Source organism: Zootermopsis nevadensis, unplaced genomic scaffold (genome assembly GCF_977971745.1).
Source record: "Zootermopsis nevadensis isolate Lab colony 2312 unplaced genomic scaffold, Znev_1.0 Znev_ptg000022l, whole genome shotgun sequence".
NCBI lineage: Eukaryota > Metazoa > Arthropoda > Insecta > Blattodea > Termopsidae > Zootermopsis > Zootermopsis nevadensis.
In genome coordinates this window covers 7,446,672-7,468,934 of record NW_028259154.1, presented here as the reverse complement: position 1 = coordinate 7,468,934, position 22,263 = coordinate 7,446,672, and the positions used below count along the sequence as shown (strand labels likewise).

At 38.8% G+C, this 22,263-nt stretch overlaps 1 protein-coding gene across 1 annotated transcript in view; it reads right to left on the bottom strand.

The window, feature by feature from the left end:
- Positions 1 to 15,211: 15,211 nt before the first annotated feature.
- The window catches only part of LOC110830808 (venom dipeptidyl peptidase 4), a 29,515-nt gene continuing 22,463 nt past the window's right edge, over positions 15,212 to 22,263 (bottom strand). Inside the window, exons 12-15 of the mRNA XM_087353325.1 lie at positions 21,399 to 21,593; positions 20,798 to 20,958; positions 20,356 to 20,567; positions 15,212 to 16,472 (exon numbers count right to left, since the gene is read on the bottom strand). Coding sequence (XP_087209451.1) covers positions 16,371 to 16,472; positions 20,356 to 20,567; positions 20,798 to 20,958; positions 21,399 to 21,593 — 670 coding nt within the window. The 3' untranslated portion in view covers positions 15,212 to 16,370. The remainder of the gene's footprint in view (positions 16,473 to 20,355; positions 20,568 to 20,797; positions 20,959 to 21,398; positions 21,594 to 22,263) is intronic.

Sequence of the window (22,263 nt, the reverse complement as noted above, 5' to 3'; positions counted from 1 at the left end):
TGACGCCACTACGACTCCAGCGCCGCGTAGCGAACACTAGTTTTAACCAAGTTTTCTCTTTACTGCTTTGTTTTGGGATGTCTTTAGGATGGTACATTTAGGTGAGAAGATAAAACAGGAAACAGTGTTTGCTAAGCGGGGATTGCATTGTCCTCTCGTAAGATAACTTATACATCCATCTCATTTGCATTTCTTGTTAACAGCGTGTTATTATTGTGGTATTATTGTTGCTGTTTTTAGTCCCTTGGTTTTGCTACCTGTCAGATAAAGGTAACGTTACACATGGATGGGCATAAATTGAGAATGCCTGAGGACACGTACGGAGAGGAATGTTTATACCTAACCAAGAAGAATTAACTAAATAATGAAAAACAAAAGGATTAATTGAAGAGTTTCATAATTTGTACTCTTCGTCTGATATTGTTATGGTTAAGAACTGGCGTAATATGTAGCACATATGTGAGAATTGAAAAATGTGTACACAAGTTTGGTCGGAAATACTTCAAGGAAGACTTAGACAGATATAATAGATACAGAGAATTTGTTAAGCTGCTGAAAATACGCCCGCACCAATCCTTGGAATTTTTGCCAAACATCCCGTTATTATGCCTCTCGTATCACTTCGACTTTGCTTAACTTGTGTAGTTGATACTGTAGAGTTAAATAACATACAAATCAGTTGTCAACATGTTATATTATTGCGCGTTCTATTCGCAAAGTATATGAAGTGGACGTATAAAGGCGAGACTGTGTGTGCCTGTGTCCTACCACATGATTGATGTCCAAAACTATTCGCCGGATTTTGATAAAATTCGTTATTGAAGGTCAGCACTAAGACTGATGAAAATTTAATTTTTGTCCGAAAAGACACATTAAAATTCCTACTTCTCGCATATATAACTTTTCTTTAAAATTTTTCTGTTTGATGTATAATTAACAAAGTAGGAAGCATGCCAATTTACACTGCGTATGTATCGCGACAGCTCTGCAGCGTTAAAAATGCACGTTAAACAATCATCGAAGACAGTAAGGTATTAAAATTGCAATGAACTTAAATCTATTTGAGATTGACCCTTCTTTCCGGTTTATGCTTTATGTTAATCAGATATGTGAACCGATCGTTTAATGGTTCGCCGTGATCGTGCGGCAACATCTGTGACTGCTTTGATAAGCGGGTTGTGACGACGAAAATACAGGGGCTTTGTTTGCTTCCGCGATAACCACGCGTGACTGTCATGTTCACGTCACAGAAAAGTAATAAAACAAACTTTATTAAAAATGACGCAGAAATTTTTTTAAATTAATGTTTGCGTTGAAAATTAAATAACATGACGATGGAGGCAGCAATACCTCTGAAACGGCAAATTTCTACCAGATTTAATGGCGCGACATCTCAGAAGACTGTTATCTTCCTATGCTGAATTCTTTACTGAGTTGCCAGGCCCTACTTCACATATGAAATTCCGAAAATAATAATAGCGGGATTTGAAAAGTCCCATGTCCTATTCTGACTTTTGCGATAACCACGTTTTCAAAATTCAGAATTTTCTTTTGGCATATTCATTATAATTCGATAACATAGACAGTAATATTTGAGAGGAACTACACGGTTCATAAACCAGAAAATCACAATCAACAGATTTAAATTTCCGATAAACATGGGTTCCAGTCTCAGATTAACTTTCTGGACGTTGTTATGGAAGATGTGTTTCACGGCAGTTTGAAGAAAATACAACAAGATGCAAGAAAGTTTGTTTTTACCAGTGTTTTCCTGAACAAGTAAATACATTTTCACGTTCCGTGACGCTCCAGAATACCGGGTGAGTATAAAAGAACTTTATACTCTCAAAATGATACAGAAAATAAATCCCAAATCTCAAACCTTGTGCAGAGTGTCCCCAGCGTTGGAAGCAATGACAGTTCTTATTCCCAGCCTCAATTCTGTCTGAGATTTGGGCGTAAGTGGATATTCATCTGGATGGTTTCGTGTGACATTGTGTGCGAAATTCACGTTACGCAGCTGTTACAGACTTTTTTTCGCTATATGCAGAAAGCACCTTCTAATCTGCTGTGGGGTAGCCATTTGTAAAACTAGTCACATCTAGCGGAGGCACGCAACAATCGCCCGGTTAATTTGAAACAAATCTATGGGTGTTTGTCTATCGACTGATGTGGGTGTGTAAAGTTTATAAGTCCGTCGAATTTTTTTTCTGTAATATTTTGAAAGTGTAAAGTTCTTTGTGTCCACTCTGTACATGAGACGTATTTCTATTTTCAGGATCTTAAACCAGGCAGAAAATTGGAAGAGAACGAAAATGTTCATATTTCTTCACTCGTTTCATATATATATATAAAACAGAGAAGACTTTTTAAAAATGTTTACATTTACAACAGGGCACCTCTAAAATACAGAGCGTCCACAAATGTATGCACACATGCAGTGAATGAAATTAAGTGTTGTTAATAAACTAAACCATTACATACGTCAGCACTGGTACGAAATGAATTAACTAATTTAGTGTGTTCAAAATAACCATCGTTAGCCTTCTGACACAGCTGACAGCGGTGAGCAACTGACTGACAAGCAACCACCGTATTATGACGTGTATACAACTTTTTGGGTCATTCTGTACATTCAGAATAACGTATCTTCAAAACCATAAGAGAGAAAGAGAATACAAATATTAACTTCTATCTTACTGTTCAGAAACAGTTGAGGGAGATGCTGGAATTTCTGGCAACGTTGCAGCTTTTCCCGGGAACGGAGAAAGAAAAACAGATCTTTCCAAGGAATCACACTATCGCCAGAAATAAACATCCGAATTAGGTATCAGACGAATCTAAGCAACCACTACTCCCAATTGGATGCTTCTAACATATTTTCACTTTTTTACACTGTGGCTTTCGGTAATATGACAACTCTAGAGAAACTTCAATTCAAAGACGTTTCAACATTAACTCCCCCTAAATTATACCTGTATATGCTTACGTCAGAAGTATTATACTTTTTGCCATTTCATATCTCAGAAATACCTTAAATGAAATAGGCAGAAACTGCTAACTGCGCATAAAATCCTTCATCTCGTAAATTGCTAATAAAATAATTATCTATTTTAACTCGGAGACCGACTTGGAATATCTGCTCCTAATTTTACTCATTCACTGTATTCTGTGACAAGCTTTGGCAGTTTATTGGCTGATTTGAATCTTCAGCTTGTATTAAAACGTAATCAATGGTGACAACGCATAAAGCAGCAAGTACGCACATTCGTTGTATAGTTACAAGACGAACAAACAGAAGATATATCGAAACCGATGTTAATTTACTGTTAAATACTTTGAATTTGAGAGGGCGTTCTTCTTAAAACATGATTATGGCCACCATAGAAAAAGCGTCCTTCATGTTATATATATGACACAGTGCCAATATTGGATAAATAACTGAGGTAAACTGTCGTATACAATCAAGACTGTTCTTAAACAGATAAGTGAACCCGTTCCCAGTCTTTGAACATGGCAGCCATCAGCTGAAGTTCAGTATGTCACTCTAGTGAGAATCGATCAGCGGTCATTAACATGATAGATATTTACCCTTTCTGTGGGGCAAGGCGGTCAGTTGTGTAGATATTAGGATGAAGTATCTGATGCTCTTAAAACGTGGCTTCGTGTCTTTGAAGCGCTAGAGGCTTATCGTTTGTTTCTTAGCGGGTTGCATGCAAGTAGGCGCTTTATGATGACAGAAAGATGGAAGTGGGTCAGAGTGATGCCTGCTGATACAGTTGCGATAGACGGAGTAAAAAACACGTACTTTTTATGCTAATGAGTCGTTAATTACAGACACAGTGTGTACAGGAATATTAATCAATGCAAAGTTTTTATTTCCTTGCTAGCATCTAATACAGTAACTGTGTTTTTCTACGTTATATTTATTTTCGTTCAATAAATTAGCATAATGAGAATAGACCAGAAGATGATGTGATACACTCAATTCCAATTACTCCTTTTTTCTTGGCCCTTCCTAATTGGGTATGCTAAAGCAAAGTTGACAACGAATGATCATAAAATATCTCCTTATTTCGTGCCATTTACAGCAGGAAGTGCATCCATCAAGTTTTTACATGTTTTCTAAAAACATAATTCTAATTAGACTATTTTTGGGGATATGTCGAAGTTTATCAGAATGATGTACAATACGTTTCTCGTAACTGAATTTTGTTGACTCTCTTGAAGCCTATGACTGGTGTGTTACAGCATTGTATTCTCATTCTCTCTACAGTTAAATAAAACTTCGTTCAATTTTAGATAACAATTCTAAGTCTATTTCCATAACTGAGTCATCAGAATGCTATCACATTCTCCAATCTAACTACATATTGTCTTCAACAAACACAAATAAATTACATTATTTTATTCTGTTAAATGTTCTGCAGTTCTGTTGTTATAAGACTATTCACACTGCGCAAAATCAATGAACATTTTTCTCGTATTTCAAAATTCGTTCGTTTGCATCCAGAATTGTTCCAAATAAAAGTAATATTTTCAATAGTAATAGCTATATTTCATGGTGTGGCAATTTTATGGACCTAACACGGGTTATTTGTAATACCTAAAATTAATAAAACTTAGTTTTGGCTTTATGTACAGCAAAGGTTATGAACTTACTAAACCGATGAATTTTCGAAATTAATTAAATTAGCTCAAACGTTGTCAGTATATACCATTAACACCAAATTTAATGGAATTCCGTTTGCTAAATACTGAAGTGAAATAAGCGGACGAACGTAATATATTATCAATTTTGAATGGTTCTGACGATGGCGTAATACAATATAGATTGTTGGCATTTTGTACCTTGCAGATCGTCTGATGTTGTAAAAAAACACAAGAGTCAACGAAGTTGGTTGCAAATCATTTAAGCGGTCAACGATAAAAAAAATGACAATTTAAACAAGCTGAAAATATTGGCTCAGTGATTGTGATTAGCTCATTCTAACGCATCTCGCAGGTTAAGTACCCCCAACATTAAACCTAAAGACAAGGATAAACTCACTTCTCGGAAACGTGTGTTTTAAAACATCAGTCGATTTGCAAGGTCCAAAAATCCAACAATCCAGAGAACGTACTGTCTTTTCATACCTTACTTTTATGTGCTGTATGTAAAGAAGGAAGCATGCTAAGACACGAAGCACGGAAGGAAATAAGATATAAATAAAGAGTAACAGACGACAGTGTTCTGAGGTCCTTCAAGACTTAAGTGATTTACAACCAACTTCGTTGTCGCTTTGACCGATACGGGAGACGGACAATGGAGATTTTCCGCCCCCAGCTTGCGCCAAACAGGATCCATCTTTATTCATAAGCAATCATTCCCCCCGCAGTATTTCGGTTCATTGGTTATGCTGACGGCGGGAGTCCCAGACTGTCGAAGGATGACGCGATCATGCGCAATTTCAGCAAAATTTTGGATGGGTCTTGTTTCATATTGACCCAGCGATTTTAGTGAAGTGTAGATTAGGAGATCCATAATGTTTCACTTTGATGTGTAATGTAGTTTTTATAAAATCTATTCTGTTCACACATATGAAAGGAGGCTTAAAAGGCTTTCAGCTTAATAATAAAATGAGTTCTTTCATTACAATACTTCCAAAGTTACTTGGCCAAACCGAAAATTTGTGAGCTTTCATAAAATTTACCCCCCCACCCCCACCCGTAATTTAGAATTCCATTCCAAATGATACGAAACTGTTTTGCATATTCTGTAGAAAAGTAACAAGTACAAATATTTATTTGGTGTGATCACTTAGCACCATGTTCCTGCGGTCTATGGTTTACACATAATATTTTTTATGAGATGCTAATACAAATTTAATCAAAGATTATGCACCAACAAACGTTTTACCCAAGCTAGTTATTATTGGTTAGAATTAATTAAAACAAAGAAATTAAAAGAAGACGCATTGCAGTCTGGAGCACCATCAGGCTGTCTAGTAATAAGAATATAAATAACATTATAACAAAAGTTACAATAATGACATTAAAGTTTGAGGATGTTCCTATACACTACAGCATTTTCAAGGAGGGCATCCATCATTCCGATAAGGTGTTGTAGGATACAATACGAGCTACCCACCCTTGTTGTTAATTGATGACCACTACACCCGACATCATCACATAGATAAGCCTCATGGGTCACGCGATGCTTTCCTGCTGCGTTTAATATTAGCTCGTCGTCAGGAGACTCCCTGATCAAATACCGCGACCGACTAGCTAATAAAACACTTCTAATTCAGTCATAGAAGAACAATACTATTAGATCGGTCGAATTTAGGAACAAAGTTCCAAGGGGATAGGGGAAATAAAAAGAAAATGGAGAGAAATCACAGTGAGAAGCTTCATAAGTTCTGCTATTCACTAAATATCGTTACAATAAATATACAGAGGAGGAGGAGATGGGTAGAAAATATAAAACTTGTGTGAGGTAATAAATGCGTCAGTATTGCAGTCAAATATTTGAAGAAAGATCCGTTTCCGAGAGGTAGATGTACATACATGAGAGAATAGTGTCAAACATTTATCTCAAAAATAGTTTATAGGTGGACTGGATTCAACAAGGTCAATATACAGTCCAATAACGGGAACACTGTGAAACATTTTCGTGTTCCGTAAAAGCACAGAATTTCTTGACCATCTGAGTATCAGCATTTTAAGAAAACCCAGCGTCATGAAGTTAGTTAACATGAGTGTAACAATATGCGACAAATAACGTATTCTTCCATGTTTTTGTGGTTTACTTTTTCCCGTTTTTACTGTCTCTTCCTTCAATAGCGAATTCTACACGGAGTGCCAAACCTGCGAGAAAATTTTAGCTTTCGTGATCCGATTACCGAGCTATGTCTGTTCATCCGCGTTTACCTATACTTCACTTCGTCTCTTGTTTCAACTACAAACATCAATAGTTTATAAATTATTGGACCAATTTTCTTATAACTTGTAATAAGCATCATTGACGATCTCTTAGTCTTGGTGTTTTAATGAAGTTTAAAAATACCATCGCTACATATTCCAAGAACGAACACGAATTAATGGAAATGGTAGTAAGTAATAACTATTATGCATAGAAGAGTGCCAAGTAATTACATGAAATTACTCAACACTTGCCCAAAGTTTAATTTAAAATACAGAAAAACATAAAAAATAACACAAAATAATATTTTTAAGCTAGGCAAATATTTGTGCAATAAAAGAAAAATTATTCAGCTGTCACGAAAACAAAATTCTGTAAAATTATTACGGAGGAATGTGTAGCATGAATATTGGAGAATAATGTTTAATATGGTTGTCAAAATGTTTAATATTCGCGTTTTAGGCTAAGGTACATGCCACACAGATCAATAAATTCTATACAAAATAAATGTGAAATTGCCGTAAGAAACCAAGGAAAATATACCGTTGTCATAGGTCTTTCAGGAAGAAAAATATCTCTAACACTACCCGCCATACCTACAAATCATAGCGACTAAGATTTGTGAATATTATCGTTTTGTTTTTAGTTTTAAGGTTTTCACGGCGACGAGGGTCTGTTTCCGCACTTTTTCCACATTTTGGTCTGTCGGACGTCCAGCTCTTTCGTCGTTAATCTAATATATCCTAACCCTGCATAACCAAACCTAATCCAACCTAACAACCTAAACAAACAAAATCCAAAGAAAACCAACCTAACATAAACTAACGGAATCAAAACTAAATTAGCCTAACCTTACCCAAAATATCCCTAACCTATACCTAACCGAAATTATTCCTAACCGAACATAACATAAACTAACCTAACTTTAACATCGCGCTGCTAATTCTCAACATTCTCATTCGAGCGCTAATTTTAAACGTGTCAACCAACCAACGAGGTTTGAAAAAGCCAAACTGCGAGTACTTGGTGATTTCATTTTCGCAACAATTAGCGCTGTCCCAATTGTAGACCTATTACGGCGAAATACGCATTGATTGTCCCCGACGGTTTCATTCATAAATGGCGGTAACCGCGAAAGAAGAATATTCGATTAAATTTTGTATGACGTTGACAAAAGAGAGATACCTCGAAAGTTACTGCACTCAGTGTTGTCACCAGTTTTATGGATAGGAACAACAGTTCATTTTTTCCATCGTTATGGTTCCAAATCGAGACTATAAGTTTATGTATCTCTGAGTGAACTGTCTTACCATCTGTATGGATTAATTCCGCTGAATTTTAGCCGAAACCTGGAGATTTAAAACGTTTCAATTTCCCAATGGCAATTTAAACTTCATTAGGACTTGGTTCCAGGACGAAGGGCTCTGCTGTATGCACTTCGGCCTCATAAAATTTATCAGCTACGTGAACGTTTAGTAACTTATAATAATAATAGTGATATTTCCATCAGTCTACGATGCCATATGAGTCTGTTAGCAGATCCCCATTCTCGTTCTTTATCATATGTGTCCTAGGTTTGTACTAACTAACTAGATGGCTTATCGAAACCGGAGGTTCATCACCGAATTAACCAAAGCCCTCCACCTGTCCCTCGCCCTGGGCCAGCAAAATCCAGTCTCCTTCAACTCCTATCTCCCATAGATCCCCCCTGACTTTATCCTCCCATCTACGTCTAGGTCTCCCCAGCGGTCTCTTCCCTTCAGGCTTCCCAACCAATACCCGGTGCACACCTCTTGTTCCATCCATGCGCGCTACATGCCCCGCCCATCTCATTCTTCTCGATTTAATCACCCTGACAATACTGGGGGAGCAGTACAGATTTTTAAGCTCATCATTGTGCAGTTTTCTCCATGCCCCATCGTCTTCTCTCCTAGGCCCAAATATCCTCCTCAACACCCTATTCTCAAACACCTGCAATCTGTGTTCCTCCCACTGAGTGAGAGACCATGTTTCGCACCCATACAAAACAACAGGCAAGATTATTGTTTTGTATACTTTAATTTTCAGGTTCTTAGAAATCAGATGGGAAGACAAAATATTTTTAACTGAGAAGTAGCAAGCATTTCCGGAATTTAGTCTCCGCCTAACTCCTCATGAGTATCATTTTGATTTGTTATTGTTGTTCCCAAATATTTGAACTTTGTAACACCTTCAAAGGATTAATTAACCACCCTAAGACAATTCTGCCCGCCTGTCTGCTGACAACGAGATACTAACATGTACTAGGTTTGTACCTCTTCTTAAATTCACTTATGACCCTGTAAAACCCTCTGATGTTTTTATTTTTACAGTTAGTTTCCAGCTCTCCTATTTGATTTTTGAGATACTCCCTCTTTTTTTCCTCAAAGTACTGCTGACTTCGTGCCTTACACTGACATAGCTTACCCTGGTGAAAGACTCTCGGGCTACAAGCAGCGTCTGGTAAATGAACGGTGAATAAACCATATCTTCTGCCAACGTTTCGAGAACAGTCTCTGTACTCATCCTCAGGGCTGCTGGGTAACCAGTCCATTCCATTCTTGCGCGCCGGCTGAAAGGAAACGTTGGCAGATGATCTGGTTTGTTCACCGTTCAACCACCTGACGCGGCTTGTAGCCCGTGAGTCTTTTATCAACTTCAGTCGCCGCGAAAGCTCCACTTCATACATCACATTCCCTGTCTGTTCTAGTACGGACCTGCAGCCACTGCAATCTAACCTGCTTTCTCCGTCTCACCAAGATAGAGCAGCCTTTATCAAATCATGCTTTAATTCGCGAAATGTTATGATACCCTACAATCCCCTCCGCTGAAATTTTCATGTTATCCGTATATTTTCCCAGGTCTTAGTGACGTCTACTTCCCTATCCTCTGCATTCTCTTCAACGTTTTCTAGGACTGCAAACTTATTCGAAATGTTTACCTGATACTCTTGCTTAGTGTCTACATCGCTCAGTTTTTTAACAATGAATTTCTCAATCCTCTACTGTCCTGCCTGTTTCCTGACCGAGAGGCTTGTCCTCAATTTTTCTATCACTAAGTAATTGTCAGTAGCACAGTCTGCACCCCCAGAAGATAGCATTTCTACGATGTTTGATTTTCTCCTTCGATCGATTAGAACGTGATCAGTTTGATTATGGGTCACCCCAACAGGGGAATCTAACAGCATTAACCTGGGCCACAATACTGAAGTGCAGAAAACCACAATCCTCTCCCGACCACGTCCAGTTACATGTACCGGATGATGACAAAGACCACTGAGATTTAACTACACCCTGACAACATGAACAGCAAAGATAGCCTTCGCCTGAGCCGGTTATGGAAGCACTTCATCCACTCATCTGAGTTGTAAGCCCGTGTGAAACATTGTTTTCATCTTTATGTCAAAACAGAAACTATCACGCTTACAACGGATGCTTGAAATGCATTTCTGTTGGCCCCTTCAGTAGCTTAAAATCACACATTTTACTTAGCGGAAGTCGTTTCTGGGGCGGTGTGAAAAAATCTCACAGTATATCATTTATGTATTATGCCGTAAATTGTTACGTAGGATTTAAGGTTTTCATGGCCGTGAGTATCAAGATGGCTGTCTTCTGGGTTGTTGCGCCGTTTAATTTGGTAGAACTTTACCGACGTTTCACAGGCTCTTGCTGCCTCCATCATCATGGTGATGAGCAAGGACTTCTGATAAACTTCTACCAGACAACACGGCACAACAGCCCAGAAGATGGTCATCTTCGTATATGGTTACCTAGCGCCGAAACAGCAGCGTATATCGACATCTCTTGCCACAATACCTTATCTGGTATCCTAGCAACTACTTTGCAATACGGGAGACAGGTGGGGCTTATATTTTGAAAGAGATTAGGCGTGCTACACAAAAAGAAAACAAATGCCAGAGAAAGCCATGAAATTATAAACTTGCTAACGGGGAAAGGCAGAATAAGTATAAGGGGACGTCGTTAAGAAGAAGTGGATGTCAGAACAGGCATTAAATTACTTGAACACAAAGCAAAGCAGTCCTGCTGCACGTCATATTGGTCGTTTGGAGGGAGAGAAGGTATAAGGTCTACTCATTCTTGACCTCGGCACTAGATGGGGTGAGTGGTCAGCATCACACCCCGGCCGCGCTTTACCCCAGGGAACGGATCCCGGTACCCATTGGATAGGAGGCTGGGTGGGCCCCAGAGCCGGCCTGGACGCAGAAGCTAGAGGAAATATCCTTTGCACCCGTCGGTGTTCGAACCCCAGTCTTCCAGCTCGTAGCTAGTTACTATATTGACTGAGGTATCCCGGCTCTTACTTGGACACAAGAGAAAACAAAAATAACCACGAAAATTAGTTGCCATAAAAATTCGGCGACATCAACCGAACGTTGATAACACAAAAAAGTGATAGTGGAACCACGGTTCCGGAGAATTTGACGTAAATACGTCTATACGGAAAGGAAGTTTATATATTTGCTTTATTTTAAATATTTCCTTTATACATGCTTTATATTTGAGCTAATTTTGATTAAGACATTGATTATTCAACTTCAATTAGTTACGCTTAAAATGGGTCTGTGGTAGCTGAATGTAATGTAAGATAAGGTAAAGTAAGGTAATCTAATGTATTGTGGTTTCCAAGGTGTGGTTGTTTATTTGTTGATAAACAGATGACGTTTCCCAGGAAACATAACAATGAAATTTGACGTTTCCTAGGTAACATAACAATGAAGTTACACTTGTTCGTTTCCCTTTTTCGTAACACTTTTTCGTAACACTTTTCGTAACACTTTTTCGTAACACATTTTTGCCGAATGACACTGACCCTAAAATATAGACGTATTTACGTCAAAATATATTCATGAAGTTGCACATGCATTTACTGTACCTCGCAGATTGGTGCGAGAGGTGGAAACATCGACAACATCGTAAACTGAAACTTGTTCTTTATTAATGCACAGCCTTTTGATGCTTATCTGGGTGAACGACAATTAAAACTGGAAGACAGAAGAGACGTAACGGAGCAAGTTTTATTGAACACTTGTGTGCGCTTGGTGTGTGTCTGAAAAATTGCATAACCTTCAAAATGGCTACGAACATCCATTTTATCGTACTGTCCCGTGCAGCGCAAAGTTGGTCTTAAATATGAAATTCCTGCGGGCTGAGATGTGGAAGTTACAACAGTCTGGCTGTCAGATTCCATTTATCTGTTGCACATGGTCGTATTTTGTTGGAACTCCTCAGTTCTGCAGATCAGATGACGTCTGTTTGTGCAAATTTAATTTAAACTGGGTTATTGTTTAGTACAGTGGCAGCTGCATACAAGGCAACGATAAGAGAATGTGCACACAGGCCAAAACTTACTTCCTGCAGCAGAGTCGGATAATTTACTGAAATAAGTTATAATTATTAATCTTGTCAAAAAACTTAACGCTTGTATGGGCCCCGTTGGTTCATTACCGTGTACACAGAACTTCATCATTGTACTAAATCCTGAGGACTTAAATACATTCCACCCTTTCATGCTACATTACTCCAAGATCCATTCTAATATTTTAAGTTAATCTACGCGTAGATCTCCAAAGTAGCCTCTGCAGTTATGCTTTTCTGCCCACTTTTTAAGTGCTTATTTTCTTACCACACATGTTATACGCACATAACTAGCTCGTCTCGTCCTTGATTTCAACACCCTAAATCACAGCCAACTAGTCGGCTTTGGCTTTCAGAGGGCTGTTACATCACTGATTATTATTATTATTATTATCATCATCATCATCAAATCACAGCAGTCTACGTGACGAGAATAAATATTAAATTTCATCAGTACGCAATTTTTTCCATCTTCCAGATGCCGATGGTAGCTGCGAATAAGCAGTCGCCAGAAGCCAGCAAAGGGCCGTCTCCAACTTGATGTTTTGACTCATGGACTATAAATCGCTCATTTGTTAGACCGCACTAAATGTAGATATCATCTTCACGTGTTCAAACTTAAAACTTAAATATTTAAATGTACAAAAAATACGAAACTACTGTGTCTATGAAAGAAACCTCGTTTCTCTTGTAAAATTCGTACCTTTAATGACAGGGGCCTGTGTATGAGCCAGATTATCTCAGTGAAATAACTGAGGCAGCAAATGTTAACTTTGTCACCACGTCCAGAAGTATTTCTGGGGCATCAAAATCGATACACCTAGTACGATGATTATGTCAAAAGTGTGATCTATGATTTTTTTTTAAAATGGCAGATCGAAGTAGACACAGCACTGAACAGCGAGTAGTCATGAGCAAATGCTATCACTGAGCATCACTAAGAAGTTCATACGAGAACTCCAAGCTGATCTCCAAGAAAGTTTTGACAAAACTAATAGTAATGCAGCGGGAAATAAAACAGTTTTTCAGCTTGTAGCGTGAAGGACAAAGCACTGTCCGGGCGAATTCACACGTGGTGAAGTTAACTCTGTTACACTGGCCAAAACAGTCTCTTCGTTAACGATCTTCAAGTCTTCTGATACTTGAAACAGCGATTCGTCAGTGTATCAAACACGAATGACAACGACATCATGTGCGTATGACTACTTGCTGTTCAATGGCGTATTCAAATTGATCTACCGTCTGCAAAAATCTTCAATACAAACAAACATTAAGTCAGCGACTTTTGACATAAGCATTATAACACAAGTAAAACATTCTGACGCAATTTGTACAGTATAAAGGCAGCAAAAGTTATGAAGTCAGGGCAAATCCGCTGGAGCCTATAGCTGACACCACCCACTGTTAATGTGTAGAATGTGAGTGATCTCGGGCAGGGTAAAATATGGAGGCTGAAAGGCTACGGCATCTGCGAAGTTTTTGTACTACTGGACTGCTCTTTTATGTACAGAGCCGTGTACCTTACATCCGAATGAAAATGAGGCGCTTCTACTGAGCTGATCGGAGGGGCGGTGTGAAGCCCTCGCTGTTGGCTGGACGCTGACAGCTTATCATTGTCACAGAAAGAAATGTTTCTGGAAATGGAAAAGCTCGACCATTTCAGATCCGGAAAGAAACTTTTCATTTAAATGTTCTGAGCGCCATTTCATAATTGAAATTTTTTGGATCAGTTTCGCTTAGTCTTTCGATGGCTTCTTATGTATTTCTTTCTTTCTTGTTTCCTTCATTTGCTGCCCGCCATCTCTGGTAATTATAATATTTCGACAAAACTCTCTAGTGCAGGTTTTCCAGTTTCACAAATTTCCAGCATCATTAGTTATATTATTCAAAATGAACCCTTCCAAAAGAAGCGATTCTCTGAATCTGAAAAGATGCTACCACAAGTGATGTTTTAGTGTTTCCTTAGTTCCTCCGAGTTAATTCTTGGGTATTATGCTAAGTATAAATCATGATCACATATAAAGTAAGTAAAGTTTGTCCCGCTATGTGCCATGTAGGCGTTTGGGGTGAGTGGAGGTATAGCTCCTCTCTTCCTTGACCTGGGCACTAGATGGGGTGAGTGGTCAGCATCACGCCCCGGCCGGCTTTACCCCCGGCAAAGGACCCCGGTACCCATTGTAGAGGAGGCTGGGTGGGCCCCAGAGCCGGTCTGGACGCAGAGGCTAGAGAAAAAAATCCTCTGCCCCCGTCGGGGATCGAACCCCTGTCGTCCAGCCCGTAGCTAGTCACTATACAATAGATTATTCTAAGATGACTGCTTTCTGGAACGATGCGTCATGTCTGACAGAAGTTAACCGAAGTTTCAGAGGTACTTCCAGTATCCATCATCAGGGCGCCCTGATAATGGAGGCAGCAAGCACCTCTGAAACGCCAGCGAACATCGATCGGACTACACGGCACAATATCGTAGAAAACATTCCTCTTGATACTATGAAAATCTGAAATCTCACACAATGCATTCTTCATTCATCATTATCTTGACAAGTGATACAGAGTCGTTAAATAACTGTGATTCTGCCGTATTCAGGCAGCAGAGAAGCAGCGCTTAATCCACAAGCGTGCACTTAGAAGGGCTCGTGTGAACAGATCACATGATTTATCTGTAGACAAAACAGTGTAAATATTTTATCAGTTGCTATATTATTGCTATTCAACTGCATTATTAGATTCACAGTCTATTGAGCGTTACTAACTGACCGTAAATCCTGCTTGGCCGGTAGTCTGAAAAGTCTAAATTCAGTAATTTGTGTCCGTGGACAGAATCTGTGTTAAACAATTTTAGTAATGGAATCGGGTCACTGGAAATTATGCGAATACAGGCATGCACTTATAAAAACGCCAAAAACTGAACAAGTTTCGTTTAAAACATTTTATTGCATATCATTACCATAATTATTCTGAACTGTTCATATAAAATTAACACTGTGATACATAATTATTAAAAACAGTACAATATTTTCTACCTGACCTTCATTTATTGTCAATAAATTATCTTCGTTATTACAAAGGCGTGATGTGAATATTTCTGAAAGAGAAGGTTGATGGGAGTTCTAGGAACCCTGCAACACCGTCTGGATGAGATCATGACAAGCATGATTCAAAGAACGTATTATTATAAACTGTTTGAAAATTTAAAAAAATTAATTTGCGCTACTTCTTACACCGCCAATCCTGAGGCAATGTCAGAAAGTTTGATCTTCAAATGTTAAATGTTTCACGCCAAGATTTCGACAGTAGGTTACAAGGATGGAAAAATTCATACTGATCAATAGGAGCCTTCAGCCACAACATGAAACTGTTTCACTGTTACGTCAAACGCGAATGAAAGGTGACGCTTTAAAAGTTTTAATGCTATGGGAACATCAAACGAGTGGGATAGTAGCCTTATATATTATGATGCTCTGTAGTCTTGTAGGTGGTTTTCATTGGATCGGATGAACACACTGGATCCATTTTCAGGTAAAGCACTCTTTTTTCAGCTTAACAAAGAAAAATCAGGAACACAGTATCTAAAGCCTAAGAAAAATTCTGAAGACGGGAGCAGTATTATCCTCCAGAGCTTTGTTACGCTGCTACTTCTGATATGCCTTCTTTCGCCTGAGCTCCGAAGTTCAGGATCCAACGTTTAACGATTTTGATGCAACCTTCAAGCATGCAACTTAGTAACGGATACTACAGTCTCATTAAAACTGTTCATTTGTCGCATGAATGCAACCGCATTTTAGGAACTTCAGAGATAAACGTCTTTAACAGTAACGGATAAGGGCACATCTTAATTACGTTTGAAATATTATGACCATGCACAGGAAAATGTGACTGAACAGCTTTTCGTTTTGCAAGACACAAAACTGCACAAATATCGTCTCAAAATTCAATCTTACAAAATTAAAACTTATTCAACAGCCGTCTACGTGGTTGACTCTTACGGCTGCATGACGAGGAACTTAAAGTGGTGGACATGTATTCTCAATCAACTGTGGACACAAATGTCGCTATGAGGTGGTTCAGTGACGTCACCACTTGTCCAGGTCGAAGCACTGGGCCCAGAACTGGTCCATGGAGCCGTACACATGGCGCAGCACGCTGCGCAGACTGTGATTCTCGTCCGGGTAGCTCTGCGCAGGCGCATGATTCGATATAAGAAACAAATGAGGGAAAGTGCCGGCAAACAATACAGGAAAGTACATGCAAATAGTTCAGCTTAAAAATAGGGAAGGTGCAGGCAAGCAATTTGGCATATGCAAAACAGATTAGGTTCTTGCATAAAACGCAGCATACACGAAGTCTAGAAAAACGATTCAGCATATGCAAGCGAGAAGAGCAGGCAAACAATCCAGCATAAATGTTGTTTTACGTAGCATAAGTATAAAATAAGGGGAAGTGCGAGCAGAAATTATCTAACGTCCAGTAAGGCGACGGGATGATCCTTTTGGGTAAGCTAATGACTGTACACGAATCTGTCGTGGCCTGTTACAAGGCACCATGTACATTATATATCTAGATTGTTCGAGAAGACCCACGTAAACTTTATAATAACAGGGAGATTGTGTGATTATAACCGAGAAACTTTCTTATTCACATTTGGGTCACTTGGCCAACCTGCTTCATATAGAAACGTCGTATTATGACATCAATGACTTTTAACCCGTAGGGTTGGGATTACTCGCTTGAATCTACAGACTTGAAGATTAATATTCTTCTATTTGATGTGTCCTCCCGAATACGCCAGGCACACTTAACACTGTGTTCTTTGCAACGATCAATTATTAGAATATTCTCTATCAACTGCTGATACTTTGTGTCGAATGAAATAATCGTAGCGAGAATGTTTGGGATTTTGGAATTAAGCGGTCGTGACCAATTTAAAGAGATTGTCCCAGCATTCACCTACACGTGAATGAAAGCACAAAATTACTTAGACTAGCCGGTAATATTTCTGAGATTCAGATGGATACATCCTGAAAACAGCCTAGAGCGTTCTGTTACAAGAACAGCCTCGGTACCCTTGAAACCGAAGAGGACTGTACAGCAGCGCGTCTGCAGTCCACGGATGAGAAAGTGAAAGAACGTAGTAGTGAAAAGGAGAGAGCAAGAACACGAAAGAAGAGGGAGAAATTAAAGGCTGTCTCGCGCGAACACGTGTTATGAATGCAATCGATGCCGAGTCGACGGCTATAAGACGGTATCTGGACACAGCTTCCTGGATGCTAGTGGAAGCAGCAGGGTGGGGGGGGGGGGGGCAGAGAATAATAGATGTGTATCAAACTGCATGGAGCTATGTCCTTTTTAGGGAAACTAATAGTTGCTCAGTCATATCAGCAAAGCTTTCCGTAAACATTTTTTGATAAAATGTCAAATTCTGTAACGAAAATAAAGATGTCCCAATGTGGCGTCTGGTGGATGAAAACTGAACTATTATAAGAGAGCAACTGAACTATGTCTCTGTCCTTCATGTTATGAGGCGGACACTGTTCGTATTATGTTACGGCACAATAAACTACAAGTCGGATAACAAACATATGATGTTAGAAGTTGATAAACTTTCGTTAAGAGATGATTGTTACAAACCTTAGAACTTCAGTAACAAAACACATGTTAAAATATGAGTGACGATTTGTTCAGAGTTAGAAGCAAGTGAGTAAGACGTGAAAATATGATAGTCGTTTTTCCCACAGATTAAAGCTCAGTAAAATTTTCTTTGTTACCAGAACAATGCATTTTTACGCTAAAGTTACACTGGATGGGGTGAGGAAGCATAAACACGGACAGCTGTACAAGAAATACGAGAAATGGTTTGGGACTGGAATTGAAAGTTGAGGGGTGGAGAGAGAATTTGAGAAAGAAAGATACTCCACATGTAGGGAGGAAAAAGATGAGATACGTGTATTATTAAAATGTCTGAAATGGAGAAGGGGCGAAAAAAATGTTGTGTAGTAAACAGTTTAGTACAAAGGAATATTTACTTTAATAGCGCGTAACAACTTGTAACAATGGGAAGGACTTAAATATGTAGGAAAATATATGTAAAAATGTTATGTAAACGGGAGAAAAAATTAGTAAATCATAATTAGAAGTCGAGAAAACTGGGTTTGCGGGGGGGAGTTAAAATTACAATTTTAAGCAGATGTTTAAAATATTATCAGAGTAGCTTTAATAAAAATATATGTATGATTGCTGTGGACCCCAAATTCACGGTGTTATGCGGACACATTGCTATGTACAACAGAAATCATCTCTATAAGCGTTATGAAAATAGTTATTACATTGGCAATGTCGCCGTAAAGAACCAATTTACCAATTTTACGCAACTTTCCTAACACACCTCCATAAACAATTATGAAATAGGGTGACGTCTTAAGAGCACTAGCACAGGCTTTCTTTAGTCCTGACAGGAAAATTCGAGGGCAGTAAATGAAAACAACTGACAACCATTTCTTTCTGCATCCATCTACTAGAACTTTGTAGTTTATGTAGCATCGGAGGAGAAACTACGACAAAACTCCTACCTTTATCCGTTCTTATTCTTCATTCAAAAGCACACCTCAGCTTCTGATTAGACGTTACATAACCTCAAAAACTAGTATGCTTTCGTCAAATAACTGAATAGCAAGGCAACAATATTAGCAATACACATCATTCAGTATTATTGGAAAAGAATAATAAATTAATATAACCGTGTTTTGTTGTCCTCATCGTCCAAAAATCATTGCTTGTGGCCAGGGAAGAATCACAAAATTACGTATGGCACCAAAGCATATAATAGATTTATATAAAATCATGCACACAAACAAAACTGTTTACACATTAAGTAATACCTTGTGCCAAATACATTTCGACCTCAAGAGGTCATCATCAGTGGCAAAACTTTAATTCATTAGTCTTTCTGTTAAAATCGTATAATTCATGAAACGATGGTTTGTTATAAAGCAATGAGCACTTTTAATAGACAGACTAATAAATTAAAGTTTTGCCACTGATGATGATCTCTTGAGATCGAAACGCGTTTTGGACAAAGTGTTATTTAATGTGTAAACATTTTTATTTGTATGCATGATTTAAATATCAATACACTACATGGTATGCAAGGTTTTAAGATTATACAATAGATCGTAACCTAATTTGCCAGAAATTACTGTAAGGTTTGGTAATTTCGGTGGTATTTGAATTGCCAGCTACTTGCTGCTGATTCCTATCGTTTACTGCATTTGCTGAGTAATTGAAACAACTGAATGCGGCCACAGACTTGATTCGATTCTGGTTATTTTCAATTTGTCGGTAGGGCGCACCACTGGTGCACTTTATTGACATTACTCTGCGTGACACGTGAGTATCACAATCAGCAGTCCTAGTTAACAGAAAAAGGTAATGTATTCCAAAATTACTTCCATTTCCCGAATTCGATGTTTTAAATGCTCCATTCTTCATTTCAGGCTTACGCTTTCCAGCTTTCATGGATGGCCATAATCTCTTCTTTTAGGCGCATAAATTGAAGGATAGTTTTGATATTTTCGTGTCGTCAACACTTTATAGATGTTCGTTGGAACATCAGTGCACGCAAGTGTACTATTTACTTATTTCTCCTATTAAGAATCTACCGCAAAAATATTTCAATTTCCCAGTATGCCGAAACATAACACATTACAAAATTCAATTTAGGGCGCAGCAAACTTGAAAAGATAGGGCTCAACCTTTGTTTATATTCATGTTGAAGGATTTGGTTAAACCATGCCCAAAATCTTTGAAACTACTTACTGCAGATGATACTGTAAAGACAAATGTTCTTGGACTTGGAGGTACTAATTTTATTTCTATGAAAAACGATAAGTATCGAATACATATTATCAGGCCTACGACAAACATTCAGACGCGAGAGAGACTAATAATAAATGATATTATCTGCCATTTGTCGAATTTTCCCACAGTAACACTACGGGCACTCTGCTAGTACACTAATAGCATCGGAATTGTTCAGAAACTATTTTTCGTACGCGTACTTACTTGTTGCCTGAAGAGTATATTAGAAAGTTCCAGCGCCCTGCTGAGTACCATTGCCTGCAGATAGTGAACGTTGTCGTCCGCGTTACCATGCAGCAAATAGAACTGCTTTCCCCTAAAGCCCTCTACTAGCCTCGTGACGTCACTGTTGTTGTAGCCTTCCAGGTTGTCCTCTGGCGTGGGCAGCCCCATGTATCGCTCAGTGTAAATTGAGTCTGAAACCCAATGTTTTGTAATCCTGTGGTTGAAATAGAACCTGTCTATTGTAAATCAGATTTAATTTAATTTATATTAGTTTTACGTGCAGCGATTGCTTTCATGTTTACTTGTCGCAAGATATCTCCGAGCTTCGTTGGTGCCCAGACATCCCAGGCATGGGAAGGGAAGCGATAACGCATGAACGTCTTTACGGGCGTCTGCCACAGGTTGCAAAGTATTCACTTACCGTAGTAGATCCAGCTGGTAACAGGCGCTACAGAAGCACCGCACTTGAACACGCCCACTGTATCGCGTGCCAACGCCATGGCCGTAGCGTAACCGCCGTAGCTCCAGCCCCAGATGGCAGTACGGGTCTTGTCTATGTACGGAAACATGTCTTGTAGCATTCTGCAATATGAGAACATTGACTGAAAGTCTGTTTCGTGGGACACTGCTTTCATTGTGTTCCAACAAAACAGATTGGCTATTTAAATAGATTTGTAAAACTGTAGTAAATCCCTTTCAAGGCCTTGAAGAAGAATGATATTTGATATCGACTACTATAAATAACTTATACTAACCAACCAACTCATTAACCAGCTTTTTAACTGACAGACAAATAAAGAAATCTTCTAACGGGGAACCTGGCCATAGGTGGGAGATTTTTTAAATGGGTCTTACGTGTAAGGACGTGGACTGGATTAAACGGGCTCAAAGACAGGGTCCTTGTGAACGCGATAAACTACCCTCTGGTTCCATATAACGTGGGGAATTTGTTCATTAGCTTAGAAACTATTAGTTTCTCAAGAATGATTCTGTTCCATGAAATTAGTATCTATTGTACTCACGCAGTGGCTAAGATCTGGTCGTATATTTCAACTGTGCCCAGACGCCGGTAAACGCTGAACCTCATTTCGTCACCCTTCAATCCAGAACCCCTGCCGTCGATCAGAGCATATATGACGCTGCGGTTTGTGGTCAGGTATGCGCCCCAGCCCAGCGTGAAGGCGTCGGATATCTGCACTGAGTTCGGACCCCCGTAACTGTAACAAACGTCAGTTACTGGGGGAAGGCTAACTGATGGCAACCTTATCAGAAACGGGGAGGACTATTTGAGTTGTTACGGTAACGAAACCAAGAGTGAGATGTACATGGAATGGTTATATTACAATGGATCTTACAGAAATAACATGTATAAGTGTTAAATTTCTTAAAGCGGTTCAGGGTGCATTTCAATAAAGGGCTTTCACGAACACGATAATTAAAAATTAGTACACGAAAACATACAATGTCTTGACCGACATCATCTGCTCACTGAAGAACGTTTGCTGTAGAGTGTTTTCTGTAGTGTTTATGTAACTGACACAGAAATTTGGCAAGAAATCTTCTTGGAAAGTAGCCACTTGAAAAACAGAGAAAGAAACTGATTCTATTGTTCCAAACAGGCAAATAGTGAAATATTATCTCAAGACAGGCCATTTAATTTCAAATTCATAATTCCTGTTGAACTTGCAACAAAACGCTACATAAATATTGTGGTGGAAGCTCTCACGAAACAAAAACTATTACTGCTAAACGCGTCGTCAGCGCGAAGCACATCCTGCGTAGTTGTTCGTATCTCCTAAAGATGTCACTCAAATACACTTCCGCACATGATAAAGGAAGTTATAATGTTATCGATTTACGTGCTTACAAGCGAAATTCTCGCTCAGA